Source organism: Scophthalmus maximus, chromosome 11 (genome assembly GCF_022379125.1).
Source record: "Scophthalmus maximus strain ysfricsl-2021 chromosome 11, ASM2237912v1, whole genome shotgun sequence".
NCBI lineage: Eukaryota > Metazoa > Chordata > Actinopteri > Pleuronectiformes > Scophthalmidae > Scophthalmus > Scophthalmus maximus.
Window position 1 is genome coordinate 10,422,501 of NC_061525.1, and position 19,382 is coordinate 10,441,882.

Consider the following 19,382-nt stretch of genomic DNA (forward strand, 5'->3'; position numbering starts at 1 on the left):
TTGTTTTGAAGAATTTGTTATAATTTTAACAGTCATTTGTTGAGCTTTGACAATAATTTCTTTCTACCAATCTGTTTGATCAGTTTTGTCTGCTTAGCATGCACTCACCCAAAATATGTTTTTAAAGCTACCATCCTTTAAAATATCAAATTTTGAAGTGTCTGTTGTACACATTCAGAGGAGCACCTTTCCATTCATGAACAGCAGCAGGATTCTAATCACACAAAAAAACAAAAACAAAAGAATAATCTTGATAATCTTCAATAGTCATATTTATCAAATCACATCCATATATAAAGTTTGCAGCATCCATTTAAAGCATGTCCTCACTAGCTATACTCAATAACAACCACCTAAGAGAACAAAATATAAATATTGAATCAGATACAGTAACAACATAACATTTGATCTATTCTGTATAGATATGAAATTGTGCATTATTAATACCCCATATTTGACACTACTCTCTGTTTTCACATGTATGCACAGTAAAGGGTCCAACTTCAACTCACGGCATGAATTTCTGGAAGAATTAATAAAAAAGAGAATGTTGTGGAAAAAATTTGTAAGGACAATCAATCTCATTAAGTGACAGCACCACATTGTAGACTGAGTTCCTGATGCAGTTATCGCATCTAAACAACATAATGAAGATCAATGAAAGCAGATTTACAGTACATGTTGTAAACTCTCTGCACAAGACTGCTGAAGAATTTGTCTGTGAAACTGCAGACATAACGCCATCTTGTGTAGATAAGTCTCACTACAGCCCAGTCAGGCATAAGAAGTAAAATATCCCTCCTGTGTTGAAAGTAGCAGCAGACTCTGAACTTGTTTAACAGTCAGTTTGGGAGGAAGTTAAGTAGTGTGGAATATGATTCAAAAGTCATTTTCTGGCCTGAAAAATGAAGCAACACGACATTAACACAGCGAACTAAACAGTGCTACTCTGTCAAACTCTGAGACTTAAAAATTAAATGAGAATGCTCTAAAAGATAATACAATGATTAACATTTATATGTTGACTAAATCAACATTTGGTGTAACCCAGAGACTTGGCAGGAACAATAGGTTGTTCCCAATTACTCGGAGAACTTACTCTGTGGATTTGCCTGACACTGTGTTTTCTATCTTCCATCTCTTCATGTAATCCCAATCTATCGCCACTCTCCTCTTCTGCTCCTTGTCCTCCACCACTATGTCTGGTTGGTTGGGCAAAGTTGACTTTCTACTTCTTGCTCAGATGACCACACCACTACTGGCTTCTCTTCATTGATTACCATTCACATCAAAGCTATTTTATTTGTTCCCAAAACAGTGCATGGGCTCATTGGACTGGCCCCAGCATCCATCTCTAAACTGCACTGCTCATCACTTACTAACTGACCAATCCCCGCTCTCCATTTCAAGCCCCCAGCTTAAAAAAAAAAAACCAAGTATACACATGATCAGTCATTTTCAGTTGATGCACATTGTTGTGTCATTAGTGTGCCCCTGATAATTGCATCTTCCCCCTTCATGAATGTTTTTAAAGTTCATCTATAGATTCAATCTTCTTAATCCCTGAGTGTGTAATAATGAAGATTTACCTGAACACATATATGTTTGAGCTTTTGTTCGTATTTTATTTGTGGTTTTAATTAGCAGTGCTGTTTCTGTTATTAATTACTTGTTTCAATCCAGATGTTCCATTTGGTGACCTCTGTCTGGTGCGTGTCACACGCTCCTGCGAGTCAGCTGTGCAGCGACAGTGTTCCTGTCATTAGTAAATCTATGGCGCCTGTCCTTCCATACATATGCACCGGCTCGGGTCACGTGACCGGGGGCCGCTGCTGCTGTCGCTGTGTCACGTGACCAGGGGCCGCTGCTTCTGTCGCTGTGTGTCACGTGAGGCGTCGCTTCAGCAACATGGCTCCAGCTGGCGCAGAGCAAAAACACTCCGCCGCGGTGACCGAGCGCCGTCCGCACCTGTGAACACCGGACCGGACAGACGGAGCGGGGGACGCCCGCCGCCCCACCAGCATGTCGTCGTTCTGCGAAGTTCATGTTGCACTAAACTCACGACACACGGAACCGCCGGTGCACCGTTAGCTCCACGCTAGCTAGCTGTCATCTGCTACAAGTGGTGAGAAGGTGAGCTACATAACAACCAGCGAGCGCGGTTGTGTCTGTTATCACAGCGGGGAGGCGTTGGGCACGTACAACTGAGGTTGTTTAATTTACTGTTGTTCATTCTATTAACTGTATGAAGGCTTTCTCCTCGCTTGAGTCCGCGTTTTCATTGCGTTAGCGTCTTCGTTATGCTAACCGATAGCATTAAGTTGATGTTACTTCCCCTTTTGCCCAAGCTTCCTCTTCAAGCTTTTGCATTTCCGATATCAATAGCGTTGAAGAGGTTGTCATTAGCTAAACCATGTTTACATGGTTTATTTGAGACTCAAAACTGCTGGGCATTATTATACTATTATTATTATTACTGTCAGCCTGTTACCAACGAGATTAATACTTAACTTGTAGCTACTGTTACTGTATGAGCATCTTGCGGGACTTGACATTAGTAAAGTAAGATCTACACTCAATAACAATCACTGAGTGATAGTTAGATTGTAGGATGGTGACAGGTTAAAATAATGAATCTTAAAATGTGAAGCTTGTTCTGTAACTTTCCACCAGGGTGTAGATTTGTTGATAGGGTTAGGAGTAGTCCAGTCATGTGAGATGAGCTCAAACTTCCAGGCTCTTGGAGAAGAGTCATATGCATTCACCAGCATCACATTACAACCTGAATTTCTCCTCTGTGGAAAACATTCTCCTATTTCTGGCTAACATGCCAATATCAGAAGCAAAGCATGACATAAGACGCGTTTTGCTAATCTTATTGCCTGTTTTTGTCTGTCATTGAAATCCCCAGAAGAAGAGACTCGGGTCTGCCTTGATGACCTCGATTTCTTCCTCCATGAATGTCTGACAACCGTCTTCGGTGTGCGACAGCGAGGTGAACAAAGCTGATCAGTGTGCAACTCTGGACAATCATTGGGGACTCAGCATGGATTGGCTGATGCATGTAGTCGAGAAAGACTTGGGGATTGACCGACGGCAGCAAGGCCTGGGCCCCCGTCCCCGGGAGCTCATAGCCCTCGTTCCTACGCGCTGGGTGATCGGCCTGAGGGAAAAAAGGGTCATGCGCTGTGCGCGCTTTGACAGCATCAGCAAGGCTGAAGTTTCCACATACCTTCAGTGTTCCCAGTCGAAGCTGCCTCCTGGCTGGACACGGGTGTGCATTCAGGGTCTGAGGAAAAGCAAGTTGAGCTACAGATTGGCCAGAGACCCCTGCGATCGACAAATGGAATTCATGCCACCAGATTCTTATGTCAAAACCATGCAGTGTGTGTCACAGCATAATGTCAGGTACTGTATATATATATATTGATATCTTCCTGAAAAATGTGGCCATGCTTGTTGTCCTTTGGCTTGTCTGAAAGCTGTAAAAATTAAACATGATGACGAGCTATCACCTCCAAGACAATGGACTGTTGAGTTACTGTTTGTGAACATTAATTACTCTTCTACGCAACTTTTATAGGTAGCGCTCATTGAAAAATGTATTTATCGAAAAGTTAATTGTTTGGATTACATAATAACAATTAATTGAATTGTCTTCTTATTACCTGTCTAAGGCAAAAATGCAATGTCTCTCTTCTGGAAAGAGATGATTCTAGGCTTTTTGGGGGATTTTATATTAATTTAATCTTTGATTTAATTTATTTACTCTATAATTGTTTTGGACTCAATCAACAATCAATTCGAGGATTTGACCTTGGGCTTTTGGAACATGTAGAGATGGTATTGATATTGGTATTGAATTTGCCTCTGTGCATTCAGTTACATTTGGGACAGGGTCTCTCCTTCACTGTTGAGTGAGGTTGCTCATGTGAAACGTATGTATCTTTTTTCAAATGCCTAAATGAAGAAAAATGTTTAAGATAGAAATCTTTCAGCTTTTTGTCTTTCTTTCCCTTTTCAGGAATCTATGGCGTGACTTTCATCACAAACTTGTGCAGCCATATGCAGGAGCTAATGGGCAGATGCACGTTGCAGCTGTAGATGCAGTGCGTCATGCTCTGCAGAAACTCTTCAATTGCACCTTCATCTCATCTGACAGAGCGTCACCATCCCTTTCTCCAGCTAGAGAGAAGGAGAAAGAAAGCTGTTTGCCATCCAGTTCATCTTGCTTTTCCAAGTCCCAGTCAGACCACCTGTGTCCGAATGTTCTGCCCGCAGAGTGTCTGCTAGAGACGGTAGAAATGTTGTACTTGATTCTACCATATACTCAGTATTCACTCCAAGATATTGTCTCTTTCAGCCCAGCCAAGCTCGCTAACAGCCACGCCAAAGTGTTGTTCATTCTCTACCAGTTACTAATAGCTCTGCAGGCATGTCATGCAGCAGGTCTGTCTTGTGGTGAGCTCTCTCTGCAGGACATTGCAGTTGATGAGCAGCTCTGCAGCCGGCTCAAGCTCAACCTAGGGCATTATGAGGAACTGGGGATGGAAACAAACGGTGATGTCACGGGCCGACAAGTGCCAAGAAGTGTCCTTCAAAGGGACAGTGTATGTGTGAGCCAAGAGAACAAAAGACTTTGCAAAGACTGCTTTGATGAGCTCAAGACGTTGGTCTTGGACTGGGTTCATGGGCGAGTCAGTAACTTCCGCTACTTGATGGAACTAAACAGGTTAGCAGGACGGCGGGAAGGAGACCCCAATTATCACCCAGTGCTGCCATGGGTGGTGGATTTCACTGTGCCATTTGGAAAGTTCCGGGACCTCAGGAGGTCAAAGTTCAGGCTCAATAAGGGGGATAAACAGCTGGACTTTACATATGAGATGACCAAAGAGGCTTTGGCAGCAGCAGCGAGTAGCGGGGTTGGTGGAGGTGGTGTAGGTGGAGACCTCGGTGGCTCTGTAGGTGCTGGTGGGGCCGGGCAGTCTGACCACCTCCATGTACCTCATCACATATCTGACGTTTTGTCAGACATTACCTACTATGTCTACAAAGCCCGGCAGACTCCCAAGTCAGTGTTGTGCAGCCATGTTAGATCCCAGTGGGAGCCTAATGAATACCCAGCCAGTATGGAGCGCATGCAGAGCTGGACACCTGACGAATGCATTCCAGAGTTCTACACGGATCCCACCATCTTCTGCTCCATTCACCCCGACATGCCAGACCTGGATGTGCCTTCATGGTGCAAGTCTTGTGAGGAGTTTGTTGAGGTCCACCGGCGCCTTCTGGAGAGCAGAGAGGTGTCCAAGCATTTGCATCACTGGATAGACCTCACATTTGGCTTTAAGCTGTCTGGTAAAGAAGCTGTAAAAGCCAAGAACGTGTGCCTACACCTCGTGGACAACCACACCAATCTGACTACGTACGGTGTGGTTCAACTGTTTGACCAACCCCACCCACCCCGCTTATCTCCCTCGCAGTATGCCCCAGCTGAACCTCCTCTCCTTGGCCTTGCTGCTCTTAAAGTGCCTTCTCTACACATCCCTAATAACAACACCTTGGCTGTCACTGTTGATGGAATGGTGCCCGAGTCCATAGGGTGTGAGTCCAGTGGCTGGACCATGGTAGACAGAGATGATGATCTTGAACAAGGTACAGAAGCTTTGGACTCATTAGCGTCCACTGTTTCATCCACTTCTGCATCTTGCTCTGTGCCACTGCCAAGTGTCAGTGCAGCAGTAGGAAAAATGGGAGGAGAGCAGACAGCGCTTATTGTGTCCCAGTCCCCGAGTTCATTCCCTGGTGATTTCCCTGGTTTACGCAGTGCCATGTTACAAAGAGGTGGGACGATGAACAAAAAACATTTGGATGGGAGTGTACCTGCCCCCACTGCAGAGGAAATCAAGATTATCCTTCCCGAAGGCTTCAACCCACTGCAGCCTTTGGAAGAGTTGGAGAAGTTGAACAATTTCCTGGTGAAGAGTCTACACGCTGATGTACAGCACCCTGCGGGATCTAGCGACTGCATGAGGAACGGTGGGATGATTGAATCTCTCCCCTCTCTGACACTGCTCTACCAAAGAGACATGCAGGCCCTTGGTGTTCTCATCGCTGAGATATTCTTCACCTTTAAACTGAGAGGAATGAAACCGGGCACACCCCTCAGACAGCGTTTCCAAGCTGTTATGAAGCTATGCTCTGCCAGCCTCCGGGATGTCCCACTGTCTTTGCACCATGCTCTTGAGACACTGCTGCTAATAGAGAAACACTCTGGAGTAGCACACAGCGAGTTACCAAACTGCCCACGTCCTCTCCTCTTCAAATATGACCCCATCTGCGATGGTCTCCCTCCTCCAAACCCCTGCCAGTTATTGAACTCAATCATCACCCCCTTTCCTTTCCCGTCCTATTTTTCAGCACTTCATCATTTTATCTTTTCCTACCACACTAAGATTGAGACCACATGTAGCCTTCAAGGAAGAGACATTGTCTTTCACCTGTGGCAGCAGCTTGAGACACTGTTGCATGGTAGCATCACAGCTGAGGGACTTGAGATTCTCTTGCCCTTCATTTTAGCCCTCATGCTTGAGGAGTCCACAGCTGTCTATGCTGCTTGGTACCTTTTTGAGCCCATCTCTAGAGTCCTGGGCCCCAGAAATGCAAACAAGTACTTGCTGAAGCCACTGATCAACGTGTATGAAAACCCACATTGTCTGCGAGGACGTTTCTATCTCTACACTGACTGTTTCATTCTGCAGTTGATCGTGCGGCTCGGCCTGCAGGCCTTTCTTTCCGGCTTACTCCCCCACGTGTTGCAGGTCATCACTGGCTTCGAAAGCTGCATCTCAGGCTCTGGTGGGGAAGCGTGTAAAGGGATGAGGGCGGGCACATGTAATCTTGGAGAGGAAGAGGACTTTCAGTGCGGTGAGGTGCGGCCATCGCCTGGCTCTGTTAGCGGGAATACGGGTGGTGGTAGTGGAGCCGGTGGAGTTGTGGGGGACACAGGGCTGGTCGACTACTCCTCCGGCATCAGTCTCAATGACCAAGTGTTTCTCTCGGAGGCAGAGGACTTTCAGAATGGGTTCTATGTCAACAGTGGTGCAGGTGTAGCTGCTGGGAAACAGCATAGCCAGAACTCTGCATCCAAGGATCAGGACCAGGAGTCGCTCAGTGTGGGGAAACTAAGTGACAAAAGCAGCACAAGTGAACTCTCGCTGGGTGATGGAGACTCCATGCGGGATCGAGCCAGTCTCAAATCGGCTGACAGCAGCCAGGACCTGAAGCAAGCGAGCGAGGGAGAAGAGGGAGGAGAGATGGAGGAAGATGAGGTGACAGAGACTTATGAGGGTAATGAGGGGACAGATGATACTATACCAAACCTGGACCTCACACTCTCCGGTTGCACGGAAGCTTCAGGAGCCACAGTTATTACTCTGGAGGGTGAGTTTGTTAATGGAATGGCACTGGAAGAGAAAGGCATTGTGGGAGAGCAGGAGGAGGACGACGACGACCATGATCCATTGGAAAACTCTGAGGAGAAAGAGCAAAAAATTCTTCTAGGTGAGTGAATGATGGATGTTTATGTTGGACAATGTTTGTATAAACTGATGAGTTTCAAAGTTGACAGACATGTCTCCACACACAGATACAATCTGCAAAACAGTTCGCTGGCTGTCGGCAAAACTTGGACCGACAGTGACGTCTCGATACATCGCTAGAAATTTGCTGCGATTGCTCACAAATTGTTACATTGGTACGTATAATTTACTTCATAAAAGTTAAATTACGCCATTTGTGCGTTGACAAAACCCATGCTCTGTATGAAATGTGACACTGCCTGTGTTTCTTCAACCCTCTTTCTTCTCATGACCTCTCCAGGGCCCAAGAACCACCAGTTTGTGGCCCCTGCATCTGAGGAGAGCAGTCTGGACAGTGTGGGAATGGGCAGCGTGTATGAGAAGAAACCTGTGGTCGGTGATCAGACAGCAGGACCCGTGTTGGACTGTCTCATCTACATAGCTCAACTTTATGGCGAGCCTGTACTGACCTACCAGTACCTGCCTTACATAGGATATCTGGTAAGAGGAGAAAAGTCATAAATATAAGAGAATTAACACTTGCATGTTTACATACTGGGTGAAACTACTATACTTTAAAGACGTGTTGTTGGATAGATACAGAACATTTGGTTTACTCGCCGATGACTGATCTGGCGCTTGCGGCAGTATCAGAGGCATTTCCCATTCTGGTATCAGAATTGGAACCGCTCTCCTTTTTTAATCTTGCCAATGTGTTTGTTTTTCGAGGTATCTCGACCTTCTTCGCAGCGTCTTAACACACGTAAGGAGGCAAGTCTGCTTGGCGCTGTCGCACTTACGCAGAAGATCATTGTCTTTCTCTCCGATACAACTCTAATGGACATGCTCATGAAGATCAATCAGGATGTGCTTCTGCCGCTACTGGACCTGCTCACCACACCCAGTATGGGGTAAATACCAATGTACACACAACATGCATGTGTAGGCAGCACAAATGACGGCAATGATTTAACCATGGCTTGTCAAACACCAGCATGATTGTAAAACATTCCAGATTGTTTGCCTTTTTCTACTTTTTTTCTACTCTATCTTTTTCCTGCTTGTGTTTAAAAGTAATCATTCAAATGTTGTTCAATACAGTAGATTTGTTATTCATCCTGTGTTTGGTTGGTTTATTTCTGCTGTACACAGGTTCCCCAGTGGGGTGCAGACACGCACTGCCGTCTGTCTCAAGACACTCAGCCTGATGGCTCTCATCTGTCTGCGCATTGGGAGGGAGATGGTGCAACAGCATATGGCTGAAACTCTGCGTTGCTTTTTCACTGTTTTCTCTCTGCTGCATTCTCTGCAACCCCAGGTACACACACACACACACGCACGCGCGCACACAGGCACACTATATATATATATATATATATATATACTGATTGATATTTTGTTATTTCAAATCTATTTTTAGAATACTGTCAACAAGCAGATCTGTCACAGAGAGCTGAATGTAAAATAAATGACAGAGTTCTATGAAATTATTGATATAAATAAAAACGAGAGAGAGAGAGAGAGAGAGAGAGAGAGAGAGAGAGAGAGAGAGAGAGAGAGAGAGAGAGAGAGAGAGAGAGAGAGAGAGAGAGAGAGAGAGAGAGAGAGAGAGAGAGAGAGAGAGAGAGAGAGAGAGAGAGAGAGAGAGAGAGAGAGAGAGAGAGAGAGAGAGAGAGAGAGAGAGGACAGGACAGGACAGGACAGGACAGGACAAGACAAGACGGTTGTTATTGTAGCATCAGACAACTTAAATGTTTATCAATGTACCTGCATCTCTTTGGCTGTTAGCTGGACAGTGCCCCTCGCAGGATTGTGGGAGAGGTCACGGTGGTGGATGTTTGTACAGCTGAAGATTCGACCGTTACTTATGAGTTGGGGGTCTTGGAGGAGCTGCAGACTGTATTTAATCCTGAGATGGCCCATGCCTCCTACATCCCCTTCTACTGTCTCATAGGTTGGAAATGCCTCTCATCTCAATCTCATGTCAAATACAAAATACCATATCCAGCAGGAAGAGGGCAGTAAACTGTGATATAATGTGCCTCATCGTTATGAATCAGTGTATTTATTGTGATTCCGCAGGTGACATGGCAATTCGTAAGCTGGTTCCCAACCACGAGCTGGTCTGGCAGTTGGCCCAGTCTTACCATCAGAGTGTGAGCCAGGGGAATCCAGAGACGAACCTCACAGCAACATCCATGGCAGAACTGCCTCCATCCTCCATGGCTCTCTCTTCTGGTTTCAGCAGACGTGTGGGTTGCAGCCCCTTTCCTGCACCCTCAAGTAGCTCCACGCCACTGGGGGACTCCCTCCCTGAGTCTGGCACGTTTGGGAGTCACCTGGTTGGAAACCGTATCCAAGTGTCCCAAGACACTGATTACGGTGGTAGCCCCAACCTGGGCTTGGCCAACTCTTGGGGACGCACCAGCCACACAACACCAGTAGTCTCCACTTCCTCCACCTTCACCGCTCCATCTGTTGGCACACTGGCTTCTTTTTCCGGCTCCTGGGTAACAGGCACCAACCTGGAGGACAGTGCCCTGAAGCAGGAACTCCCTCGCAGTGGCCGCTCCCTGCAGGGCAACTGGCTTGCCTACTGGCAGTATGAGATCGGTCTCAACCAACAGGATCCACATTTCCACTTCCACCAGATCCGACTGCAGAGCTTTCTTGGTCATTCGGGCACCACAAAGTGTTTGGCACCACTGGCAGGAGAGGATTACTTCCTCTCTGGCAGTAAAGACAAAACTGTGAAGCTTTGGCCTCTTTATAACCATGGTGATGGGACACAGGAAGTTGAGCCAAGGTTAACATACAACGATCATCGAAAGTCTGTCTTCTATGTTGGACAGCTTGAGGCTTCACAGGAGGTAGTCAGCTGTGATGGGACTGTGCATCTGTGGGACCAGTATACAGGTACGGGATATCAATCACCAGGCATGACTGCTCACGATTACAGATGTTTCCTGGAGCTTAACATTTTGTTTATGTACTTTTGTATATATCTGCATTCTTTTGTCCTCAGCCAAGCAGATCCGCTCGTATGAAGCCGTGGATGGCAAGAATCCCATTACAGCTGTCACCACCATGCCTGCTCCACAATGCAGTGTGGTGTTTGGCAGCGCAGATTCTGTTCTCCGCTTCATTGATCCTCGCAAACCAGGATTGCAGGTAGCAATTTAACTTAGCAAGCTCATTCCGTCGAGACCTGTGCCATGTTAGTGTTTTCAAAAAAGTAGCAAATTTACAGAGTTATTTCAGACTTGATATTGACAAATCTTTCCCTGTATCTCCAGCACGAATTTCGTTTGGCATACAGCAATTTGAGTGCTGGGCTCATCCGCTACCTGGCAGTGAGCCCTTCAGGACGCACGGTGGCGGCCGGTTTCTCATCTGGCTTCATTGTTCTCCTAGACGCACGCACAGGGCTCGTTCTGAAGGGCTGGCCGGCTCACGAGGGAGATATCCTCCAAATGAAGGTACACTGTGGAATGTGTGTGCATCTTGTGTGTGTAGTTTTCTTTTCCTTACGACTGTTTTACTGAATAAAGCTGAGTGTGGGGAAAACATTAGTCAGTGGTGTTCAATAAATAGAAAGTATTTCTAACACTTTAGGAATATTATGTGAATAATGATAATACAATAATAAAAGCTCATGCTTTCAAATTACAATAATGACAACTATGGTACATAAATGAGGGATTTTAGAATAGTGTAGGAAGGGCAGCCAAAAAGGATCTTGGCCTACTGAAATCATACCTACTTTTTAACCAGTTGATTTGTCACAGATGGAAAAATTATTGCACTATACCTGCCTAATTAGCCTAAAATGTATTTAGATAAACATAAAAAGGTATTACTTGCATCATATTAAAATACTTTCAAACTTATTGTTATAAACATTCTGATATATTTATGACATGTTAACACTCAAAGTCCCAAGCGTTAAACACAAAAGTTGACGGGACATCCTAATGTAGACAAGCGAGCGAACCATTTATGCTATATTGGTTGTTGAGCTGTGACTTTGTCCCTTTTTAACAAATTGCAGCTACGTAGACTTCACTGACATGCTGTCAATTAGTTTGGAGCCAACTCCAGTGTTTTTAAAAATGAAATCACAATCTGACTGCCTGGTAAACAGTAGAAACTTCAGGACGACCACAACTGGAATTCACAACCAACGCAATGCACGTCAGCCTTAGTCACTCGTGTTGACTCTCTTTGTCTGAGCAACCCACAATATATGTAAATAACTAACATGTTGTCTACATTGGTTATTGGATTATTTTAGGCTGATACTTGACCTGTTTTTGATGCACGTTGAGAGCTTTTGGGACGTTTATCCAGTACTGTCTAAAACTAAAAAAAAGAAAGAAACTGTTTTGCTGGTACAACCTCATAAATCAGCTCGAAGGTGTGGCTGTACTCTTCAAGAGTCATGTGATAAACATTCAAGAACACAATCAGCAAAGTGGCTTTTGACATTCCCCAAAGTTAGTGGGTACAGAGATGGTGAAAGTTGTACCCAGCACATCTGTTGTCAACAGAACGCAAGGATGTGCAAACTTTATTTAACCCCACATTAGGTCAAGGATTGTGTCTCTAGTTTTAAAGGCACAAGTTTAGGCAAACATGGACACAAGTTACTCATTATAAAGACCGTGGCGGTTCTCATTTGCACTTTTGTATTACTCAGATTTCCCTTAGTTCTTCAGGCACATCAACCAGTGGCAAATTAAGTTAGAAAATTTATTTTAAAACACTGCTAGTCAGATGTTTATTATAATTAAATCTCAAGCTGTTCTTTAGATGCAAATAGTTCTGTGTGCAGTTGCTTGTCTTATGATTAGTTTTTTTTTTTTTTTTCAAATTATCATTAATTTAAAAGTAATGAATCTAGTTCATGTTTTCTTTCATTTTCGCGTGTTTACAAGGAACCTTTACAAATGGGTTTGCTTGTCATTTAATTATAAATCTTGAAATTGGATTTTACAAAACAATTAGCAGTGTTAACTGGGATATGGCATCAGCAGTCAGTGACTTCCTGTCTAGTTTTACCACTCCTGTGTTTTCTTTTTCAGGCTGCAGATGGAAACTTGGTCATCAGTTCCTCCACTGACTACACTCTCACTGTGTGGAAAGATCTGGAGAACAAGCCTGTACGCCAGTACAAGTCGCAGTCCGACCCCATCCACGCCTTTGACCTTTACGGTTCGGAGATTGTAACCGGAACTGTGGCTAACAAGATTGGGGTGTACTCCATGGCGGATATCTCCCTGAGCCCCGTCAGCAGCACAAAGCTGAGCTCGGAGAACTTCCGTGGCACTATGACCAGCCTGGCCGTCCTGCCCACCAAGAGGCTTCTGCTGCTGGGCTCTGAGAATGGCGCTATTCGATTGTTAGCTTAAATCAGTGGTTCCCAGCTGCACTAAACACTCTCACCGCTGACTTTCGAAGTGTCTTATTTTCAAAGACACCATGTGTCTGAGCTCTCTCTGTCCCTTCTCCTGTGCTTGAGGTCAGTTGTACTGGTTGGACAGGTTGTCAGTTTCTCTGAAGAGGCGTTCGTATAAGCCTCAAGTCAGCTGAATCTTGCCTGTCTGGCTGTTGGCACTGAATTTGATGGCCACATTTATCTTGTACAGTAAATCCCATGTTGTTTTTTTTATAGCCTATAGATGTATAAATAGTATACAATGGGAAATTCTTGACAAGGTCATTTATTCTTTTGACTCGGGTCAGTTATTCTGTTCAAAAGAATGAGTCAGGAGACGTGCTCAGGAAGGTGGAACCAGGCCTGGTTCTTGTAGTGTTTACACTTTCCAAATAGATGCATTACAACACCAAAAATACATAGACCTCGCCTTTCACTTCCCTAGATGTCAGAATATACGCGTACCCAAATGCACTGATTAAACTATGCAGTCATTTTTTGTAGATCATGTATCAACATTTCTCCATATTCCATGAGAGTTTTTCAGAGTAGGCTTTTTGTACACTTGCTGTTTCAACGATCGTCTTTGGCACATCTTCACAGAGCGGAGACTCTTCAGTTTTCCTCACATACAACGGTCAGTTACCAATGAACAGCCTTTATTCTACTGCACATGTGTGGCCTAAATTGTAACATTTGGATTCTCACTCAGATTTTCAAAGACTGAATGTTTTTATCCACTAATAAATTACTTGAAGTTGCTTTGGGATTTTCTAAACCGCATTCAGTGATTCTTGATTTAGCAGTTAACACCTGTAGCAACATTATACTGGGAATTTTTCGGCAGATGCCATTTCGACTGGGTGTGCCACTTAGTAGTCTCACAACTTTCTAATTCCTCACGACAAAAGCTGACAAAGGAAGAACAGTCATTGCCAAGATAAACAAGTTTTGTATTTTAACATTTATAAGTAACTGCATATGAATATGTTGAGAAAAGTTCGACATCAATAAAACGTGGTTTAACTTGCTCCTTATTGTGAAATGCAAATTAATGTACAGTAGAGATTTATGTTACTTAAATCAAGCACAGTTTTTCAATAAATTCTTAATGAATTAAAGTTTTCAAAAACCCAGTATTATCCAACAATCAAAGCTTTGCTCCTTGTATGATTCCATAACTGTCAAGTTGTAAAAGACAATTTGCTTACTTTTCTAATTATTCGCTTCAACGGGTGTACTACACTTTTTGATATTTTGTGGGGTATTTTCTAAACCCGGAGTGAAAACTCAATCATAAAATACAATCAGCTTGGTTTTAAAAAGGAAGTTAGTAGTTTTACAAATGACTATGTTACAATTGGCCCCAAATCTCTTGTCAACTCTTTTGGAGTCCTTGAAAAATGCTTATTTATTTACTGGATTAATAAAAATGACTTCCATGTTGTTCTTTGTCACAGTTGTTCTGTGTGATTCACCTGGATTCGTCATGACTGCCTTGTCATCCAACCTTCACTGAGTCACTGGAGTTCAGATTGGACAAAGTCCCCTCTTGTGTTTGCAGATGACTGTCATGTGATCTAGAAGCCTTTGCCTAGTGGTGAAATGTAAAGGAAAAAAGGGGGGTATGTTAAATTTCTTTTTAATCCTTTAAATATCTCAATGACATTATTGGTCACAACATTGACCGTGGTTTTAGAACAATCAGTCAGGTGTTACTGTCAGATTTGTTGACATGTTATCCCATCTGAGATGGTAGAATATCAAAGCCAGAGGTTTCTGGGAAGCGTGGGCTTGTGTACTCTGACATCAAATGTGTAAAACTGGAGTCAGCAAATTGTATTTGTTTGCCCTCACACTGTTGGGTTTAGCACACTTTTGCATTTAATGTGTCATGTTTCCTGTAGAATATTAAGTTTGATCACGAATTCATCAACTTCCCATTGAGATGCAAACGAGCCAAGCGTGTCAGGCTGCAATGTGTAACCTTGGAAGAGTCTCAGTAGCTACATTTACAAACAAATAGTGGCTTATATGAGGCCCCAATCAATGTAAGTTGATATTTAACTGTTTGCTGAGTAAGTGCCAATCTTTTACTCTCAGGAATTTTGCCACACACGATCACTTGGTCGCTCCTTTTTTGGACAAGGCAGCACATTTTTTTTCTATTTAAATTCAAGGTAAGTTGAAATGTTTTTTCACTGCATTTATTTGGACACTATTGAACATTTGAATTATTTGAAGGCTTAATGCAATTTAAAAAAATATTACTTTGTTAACCATGGATTTTCCAGTTTGTGTGAAATCTGCAAAGGGGGCTATGCTACAACACCAGTTAATACTTTTGGAGATTTTATGCTGTTTTGAATACTGAATGTCTGTAGATACCACAATGCACTGTTACTCAAAATTGTCTCTGCCAACATTATTAGATTTTCTGGTATATAACAGTATTTTTATTAAATAAAACACCTACAATATTGGGATGTTTTTCAAGACAGCCTGGGTAACTGCTCACACTTTGTCGTTTTCCTTTGACATTCTTGGTGCACGGTCTACAATAAGTATCTTTTATATTTTAGGCACATTTACGGATGATCTGGGTTCCTCAAAAAGAGGGCGACTAATTATAACGAAAGTTTTTAAGACCTGCAGAAAATCTAGCAAAGAACCCATAAACAATGGTGAGAGCTTCATGTTTTATGACTTGATTTTGCTTTTAACTAGCTTTTAACTAAAAGTGAAGGAGCTAAAATGAGGTCGGCAGATGGATATTGATTTCTTACACAATATACTGAAGTGTTTTCAACAAGACGTGTATTTATTGCTTCATAAAATGACAGATATTTTCCAGCCAACATCATTCTTTCTTTTCTGCAGTTACGTTTTAAGGACATGGACCTCTGTCTGACACTCCTGTTGATCTATCTCTGCAGCCAAGGAGTCACAGTAAAGCACTGACATAACTAATAAATTAGGATTTTACCTGACAATTACAGCATTTTAGTAGAGTTGGATAGATTGTCAGTTTGCACTCTGTTACTCGACAGAACGCTGAGGTAGCTGATGATGCTTCAGTCCCCTTGGTGCCTATTCCTTTGATGCCAAGCCACCCCACAGAGGTCAGAGGCAAATCGGATACGTTTGGAAATCCTTGCTATGAATTCATTGTTTGGAAATTGATCCTTGTGCTAATTGTATCCTACTACTGCCTTCAGAATGCAGAACATGCAAGTACAGCACAACCAGATATTGCAAATGCCACAGATGCACCTGTAATTGCAACGACCTCAGCTAGTTCACCTAACGGGGAATCGTCAGAGGAAGAACAAGATGAGGGCTGTATGTCTATCGGCCGAAGCCCGGAGTCAAGGGAGGCCGTTGCTGCTGCCATCCAGAAACTGGGAGTGCAGCTTCTGCAGAACCTGGAGACAACGCCAGAGCAACCAAATGTCATCATATCTCCTTTCAGCATATCACTAGCCCTCTCCCAGCTGGCTTTAGGTATTGTATGCATGTCCCGCTGTTGCTTTTACATGACACATCGTACCTGAGCAGCTTGTGTGCTACACAAACTGTTTATAATCACCACATTTGAATAATTGTGTCAGCAATTTGCCCTGGATTATAGTCGCCTGGAGACCGTCACTGTTCTCGTCCAATTATTGCCCCCTCTTCTGTACAGGTGCAGTAAATGAGACAGAGGAGCTGCTGATGCATCATCTCCATGAAAACACTCTCCCCTGCTACCACCAGTCTCTGCATAATGTCTTGGTGCAGCTCAGAAACAATGACCTGCTCATTGGCACACGCATCTTCCTGCGCGGAGGTTACTACCTAGCAGAACGCGGCTTTTTGTCAAAATGATTTCAAACAACTCTAAAAGTTGAGACTGCACAACTCCTGCTTGCAGAAACTCTCATGTTATGTATTCGAGATGACCTCAACAGCAGGTTCAGAAGAAATCCAAACCTGAGAAAGTGTGTGTTTATTGTGTGTTTCAGGGTTTGAGCTGAAGCAAGACTTCATCAATGAATCCCAGCGGTTATATGACTCAGAACCAGCAGAGTTGGAGAGCTTGCAGCAGATCAATGAGTGGGTAGAGAAGGCAACACAAGGAAAGATGACTGACTTCCTGTCGGCTCTGCCACCCAATCTGCTCCTCATGCTGATTAATGCAGTGCATTTCAAAGGTGAATGAGAAATTGCATTTCCTCATATTCATTTAATTGTCAATGATAAGACTCGTATTTGCTAATAATCACCTGAATGTTTGAGTTTTTTTTGCTGACGAGATGAAAACTCTTTCTTACAGGTGAATGGAAAGCTCGATTTGACCCGCGCTTTACCTCAAGAGGTGTCTTCTACTTGGACGACAACCACATGGTTGATGTTGAGGTGATGGAAGATGCCAAACATCCCCTGAGTTTATTTATTGATAATGAACTGGAGGCTCAGGTAAATATAGTTCAATCACTAAGTCTTAAAAGTTTCGACACTGTTCCCAAAACACATACAGTTTAGAAATAAGCATGAATCCCTGACAGAGCTGCCTTTGTTCTCCCTTTGCAGGTAGCGAGCTTCCCATTCCAGAAGTTCATGAGCTTGTTGGTGGTCATGCCTTTTTCCGGTCAAGTAAATGTGTCTTCACTTTTGGCAAAACTCAATATCTCAGACTTGTATGCTCGTCTGCCAAAGGAGAGGGCTGTTCAAGTTAAAGTCCCCAAATTCAAACTGGAGTATGCTAAGGAGTTACAGGACACATTTACCAAAATGGGTAAACACTATTTTTTTAACCTTGTCACAGTGGTTGTTTCTTTAAATCAGAGCAAAATGTTATTATTTGATGATTTTCTTTTGCTATTTAATCCCACGAGTTGAGCCTGTGATCTCTTCACTTTGTTAGGCATGGGAAAACTGTTTTCCAGTCCCAACTTGGCTGATATGGCAGAGGGCCCCCTGCTGGTCTCCAGTGTAATACATAAATCCAGCATGGAGATAAATGAAGAAGGTGCCGAGGCTGCTGCAGCCACAACTGTGATCATTTCACGTGCGTCCATCCCTGTTTTCCACCTCACCCAACCCTTCTTTTTTGCCCTTATGGACGATATGACCCAAGTGCCGATCTTCATGGGTGTCATCACCAATCCCAATCCTGGAGCTCCTGTGTTGCAGAGAGGAGAACTTGGAAGCAAAGATAAAGTGGGATTCCCAATTGACAAGAATCATGATGGCTCATTTGGAGGCCCACCTAAGTAGGGACTGATATTTCAAGGAAACTCACACCAAGACCTTTAGCTGGATCAAAAGCCGTGTGACAACATATGCTTCATTTATTTCTTTATTTCATTACAGAATGGACAAACTGAGGAGCCTAGTATCCCCTTTAAAAGTTAAATATTCCATTAAAAATAATTACAAATTGTTCCTGCACTAGATGACGTGTCCTGGTCTGGAGACTCTGAAGTGTATAAATGTATACAAGAAATGGTTTATATCCATAGTAAATCACCCGTTGTCTATTGTTTGATAACAAATTATATTCTCCATGGTGTCAACATGTAGAGCCAAACTATTCTGGTGTAATGTCGGAGTATTACAGCATCAGTGTGTGTGTATTTTGGCATAATAAACTAAATGCATCTGGATCATATGTCAAGGTTCAACAAGGTTCTACTGTAAAACATTTTTGAATGAATAAATCGGTTGTAGCCTACTATACAGTATAACAAGTGTAAATTAAACTGGGCAAAGTTCTACATCTTTTTTTACATACAGTAGTAATGGTGATTGCAGCTAAATGCCAGTGATTTATGGTTGTAGATACAGCATTTGCCTCTCCCTTCCTTTGCAAGTTACTAAGGCTAGCCATTTTTCCATAATGACTGACAACAATATAGATATAGGTAAAAAAATCACCAAATTCCCTTTTCTGTAGTGATTATTATGTATTTTGTGAATTGTTCATCAATGTGTTCCCCTCAACCATTCTATTCTTATCTACAGTGACAGAAAACCATTCTGTTCAGATATTCCAATTTCTCAAAGTGTGGAAATAGTAGGGTGAACTTTCCCCCAAACAACACCTAATGGTCATTTGGTGTGCATGATCTCCACACTGTTGGTGGCTATGTATATACACACACCTGTTTATTCTACCTGACAGCTAAAATGAAAAATATTGCATTATACCATAGCTACATTTCTGATCAAAATTTTTTTTGTTTTCCAAATCTTTTTATTGATGTTTTTCACAGAGGAAACATTTTATAGTTTGTTCAGAAAAAAACAATTTATATTTTCTTTTGGATTCACACACAAATACATCCCTTATTATCTCCAAAATTACCTGTACCTAGTCGGCATCT

The 19,382-nt window shown here is 43.0% G+C and overlaps 2 protein-coding genes across 4 annotated transcripts; both read left to right on the forward strand.

Annotated features, from left to right (window-relative positions):
• The first annotated feature begins 1,854 nt into the window (after window positions 1-1,854).
• wdr81 (WD repeat domain 81) lies at window positions 1,855-14,460 on the forward strand. 2 transcript variants are annotated; one of them, XM_035622342.2, is made up of 12 exons: window positions 1,855-2,133; window positions 2,912-3,408; window positions 4,025-7,560; window positions 7,646-7,753; window positions 7,879-8,078; window positions 8,307-8,488; window positions 8,730-8,895; window positions 9,366-9,531; window positions 9,660-10,493; window positions 10,603-10,748; window positions 10,874-11,056; window positions 12,662-14,460. In XM_035622342.2, the coding sequence occupies exons 2-12, from the start codon at window positions 3,047-3,049 to the stop codon at window positions 12,986-12,988; spliced, it is 6,210 nt and encodes a 2,069-aa protein (XP_035478235.2). In that variant the 5' UTR covers window positions 1,855-2,133; window positions 2,912-3,046; the 3' UTR covers window positions 12,989-14,460. The 2 variants fall into 2 exon arrangements, with proteins under 2 accessions (XP_035478235.2, XP_047191489.1); XM_047335533.1 differs by having other exon boundaries at window positions 2,915-3,408.
• Window positions 14,461-14,500: 40 nt separating this feature from the next.
• serpinf2b (serpin peptidase inhibitor, clade F (alpha-2 antiplasmin, pigment epithelium derived factor), member 2b) lies at window positions 14,501-18,773 on the forward strand. Of its 2 annotated transcripts, none has more exons than XM_035622344.2 (10): window positions 14,501-14,639; window positions 15,118-15,194; window positions 15,895-15,963; window positions 16,065-16,136; window positions 16,233-16,518; window positions 16,700-16,843; window positions 17,019-17,207; window positions 17,330-17,472; window positions 17,587-17,791; window positions 17,921-18,773. In XM_035622344.2, the coding sequence occupies exons 3-10, from the start codon at window positions 15,910-15,912 to the stop codon at window positions 18,271-18,273; spliced, it is 1,446 nt and encodes a 481-aa protein (XP_035478237.1). In that variant the 5' UTR covers window positions 14,501-14,639; window positions 15,118-15,194; window positions 15,895-15,909; the 3' UTR covers window positions 18,274-18,773. The 2 variants fall into 2 exon arrangements, with proteins under 2 accessions (XP_035478237.1, XP_035478236.1); XM_035622343.2 differs by lacking the exon at window positions 14,501-14,639 and adding an exon at window positions 15,597-15,698 and having other exon boundaries at window positions 14,782-15,194.
• Window positions 18,774-19,382: the final 609 nt, after the last annotated feature.

Bases quoted from the DNA above. Each gene is read 5' to 3' on its own strand.
- wdr81 (XM_035622342.2), top strand. From the start codon at position 3,047: ATGGATTGGCTGATGCATGTAGTCGAGAAAGACTTGGGGATTGACCGA. The intron at 7,561-7,645 runs GTGAGTGAATGA...CTCCACACACAG, and splicing joins AGAGCAAAAAATTCTTCTAG to ATACAATCTGCAAAACAGTT. The intron at 11,057-12,661 runs GTACACTGTGGA...TTTCTTTTTCAG, and splicing joins GAGATATCCTCCAAATGAAG to GCTGCAGATGGAAACTTGGT.
- serpinf2b (XM_035622343.2), top strand. The intron at 16,137-16,232 runs GTCAGAGGCAAA...TACTGCCTTCAG, and splicing joins TGCCAAGCCACCCCACAGAG to AATGCAGAACATGCAAGTAC. The intron at 17,208-17,329 runs GTGAATGAGAAA...TCTTTCTTACAG, and splicing joins TAATGCAGTGCATTTCAAAG to GTGAATGGAAAGCTCGATTT.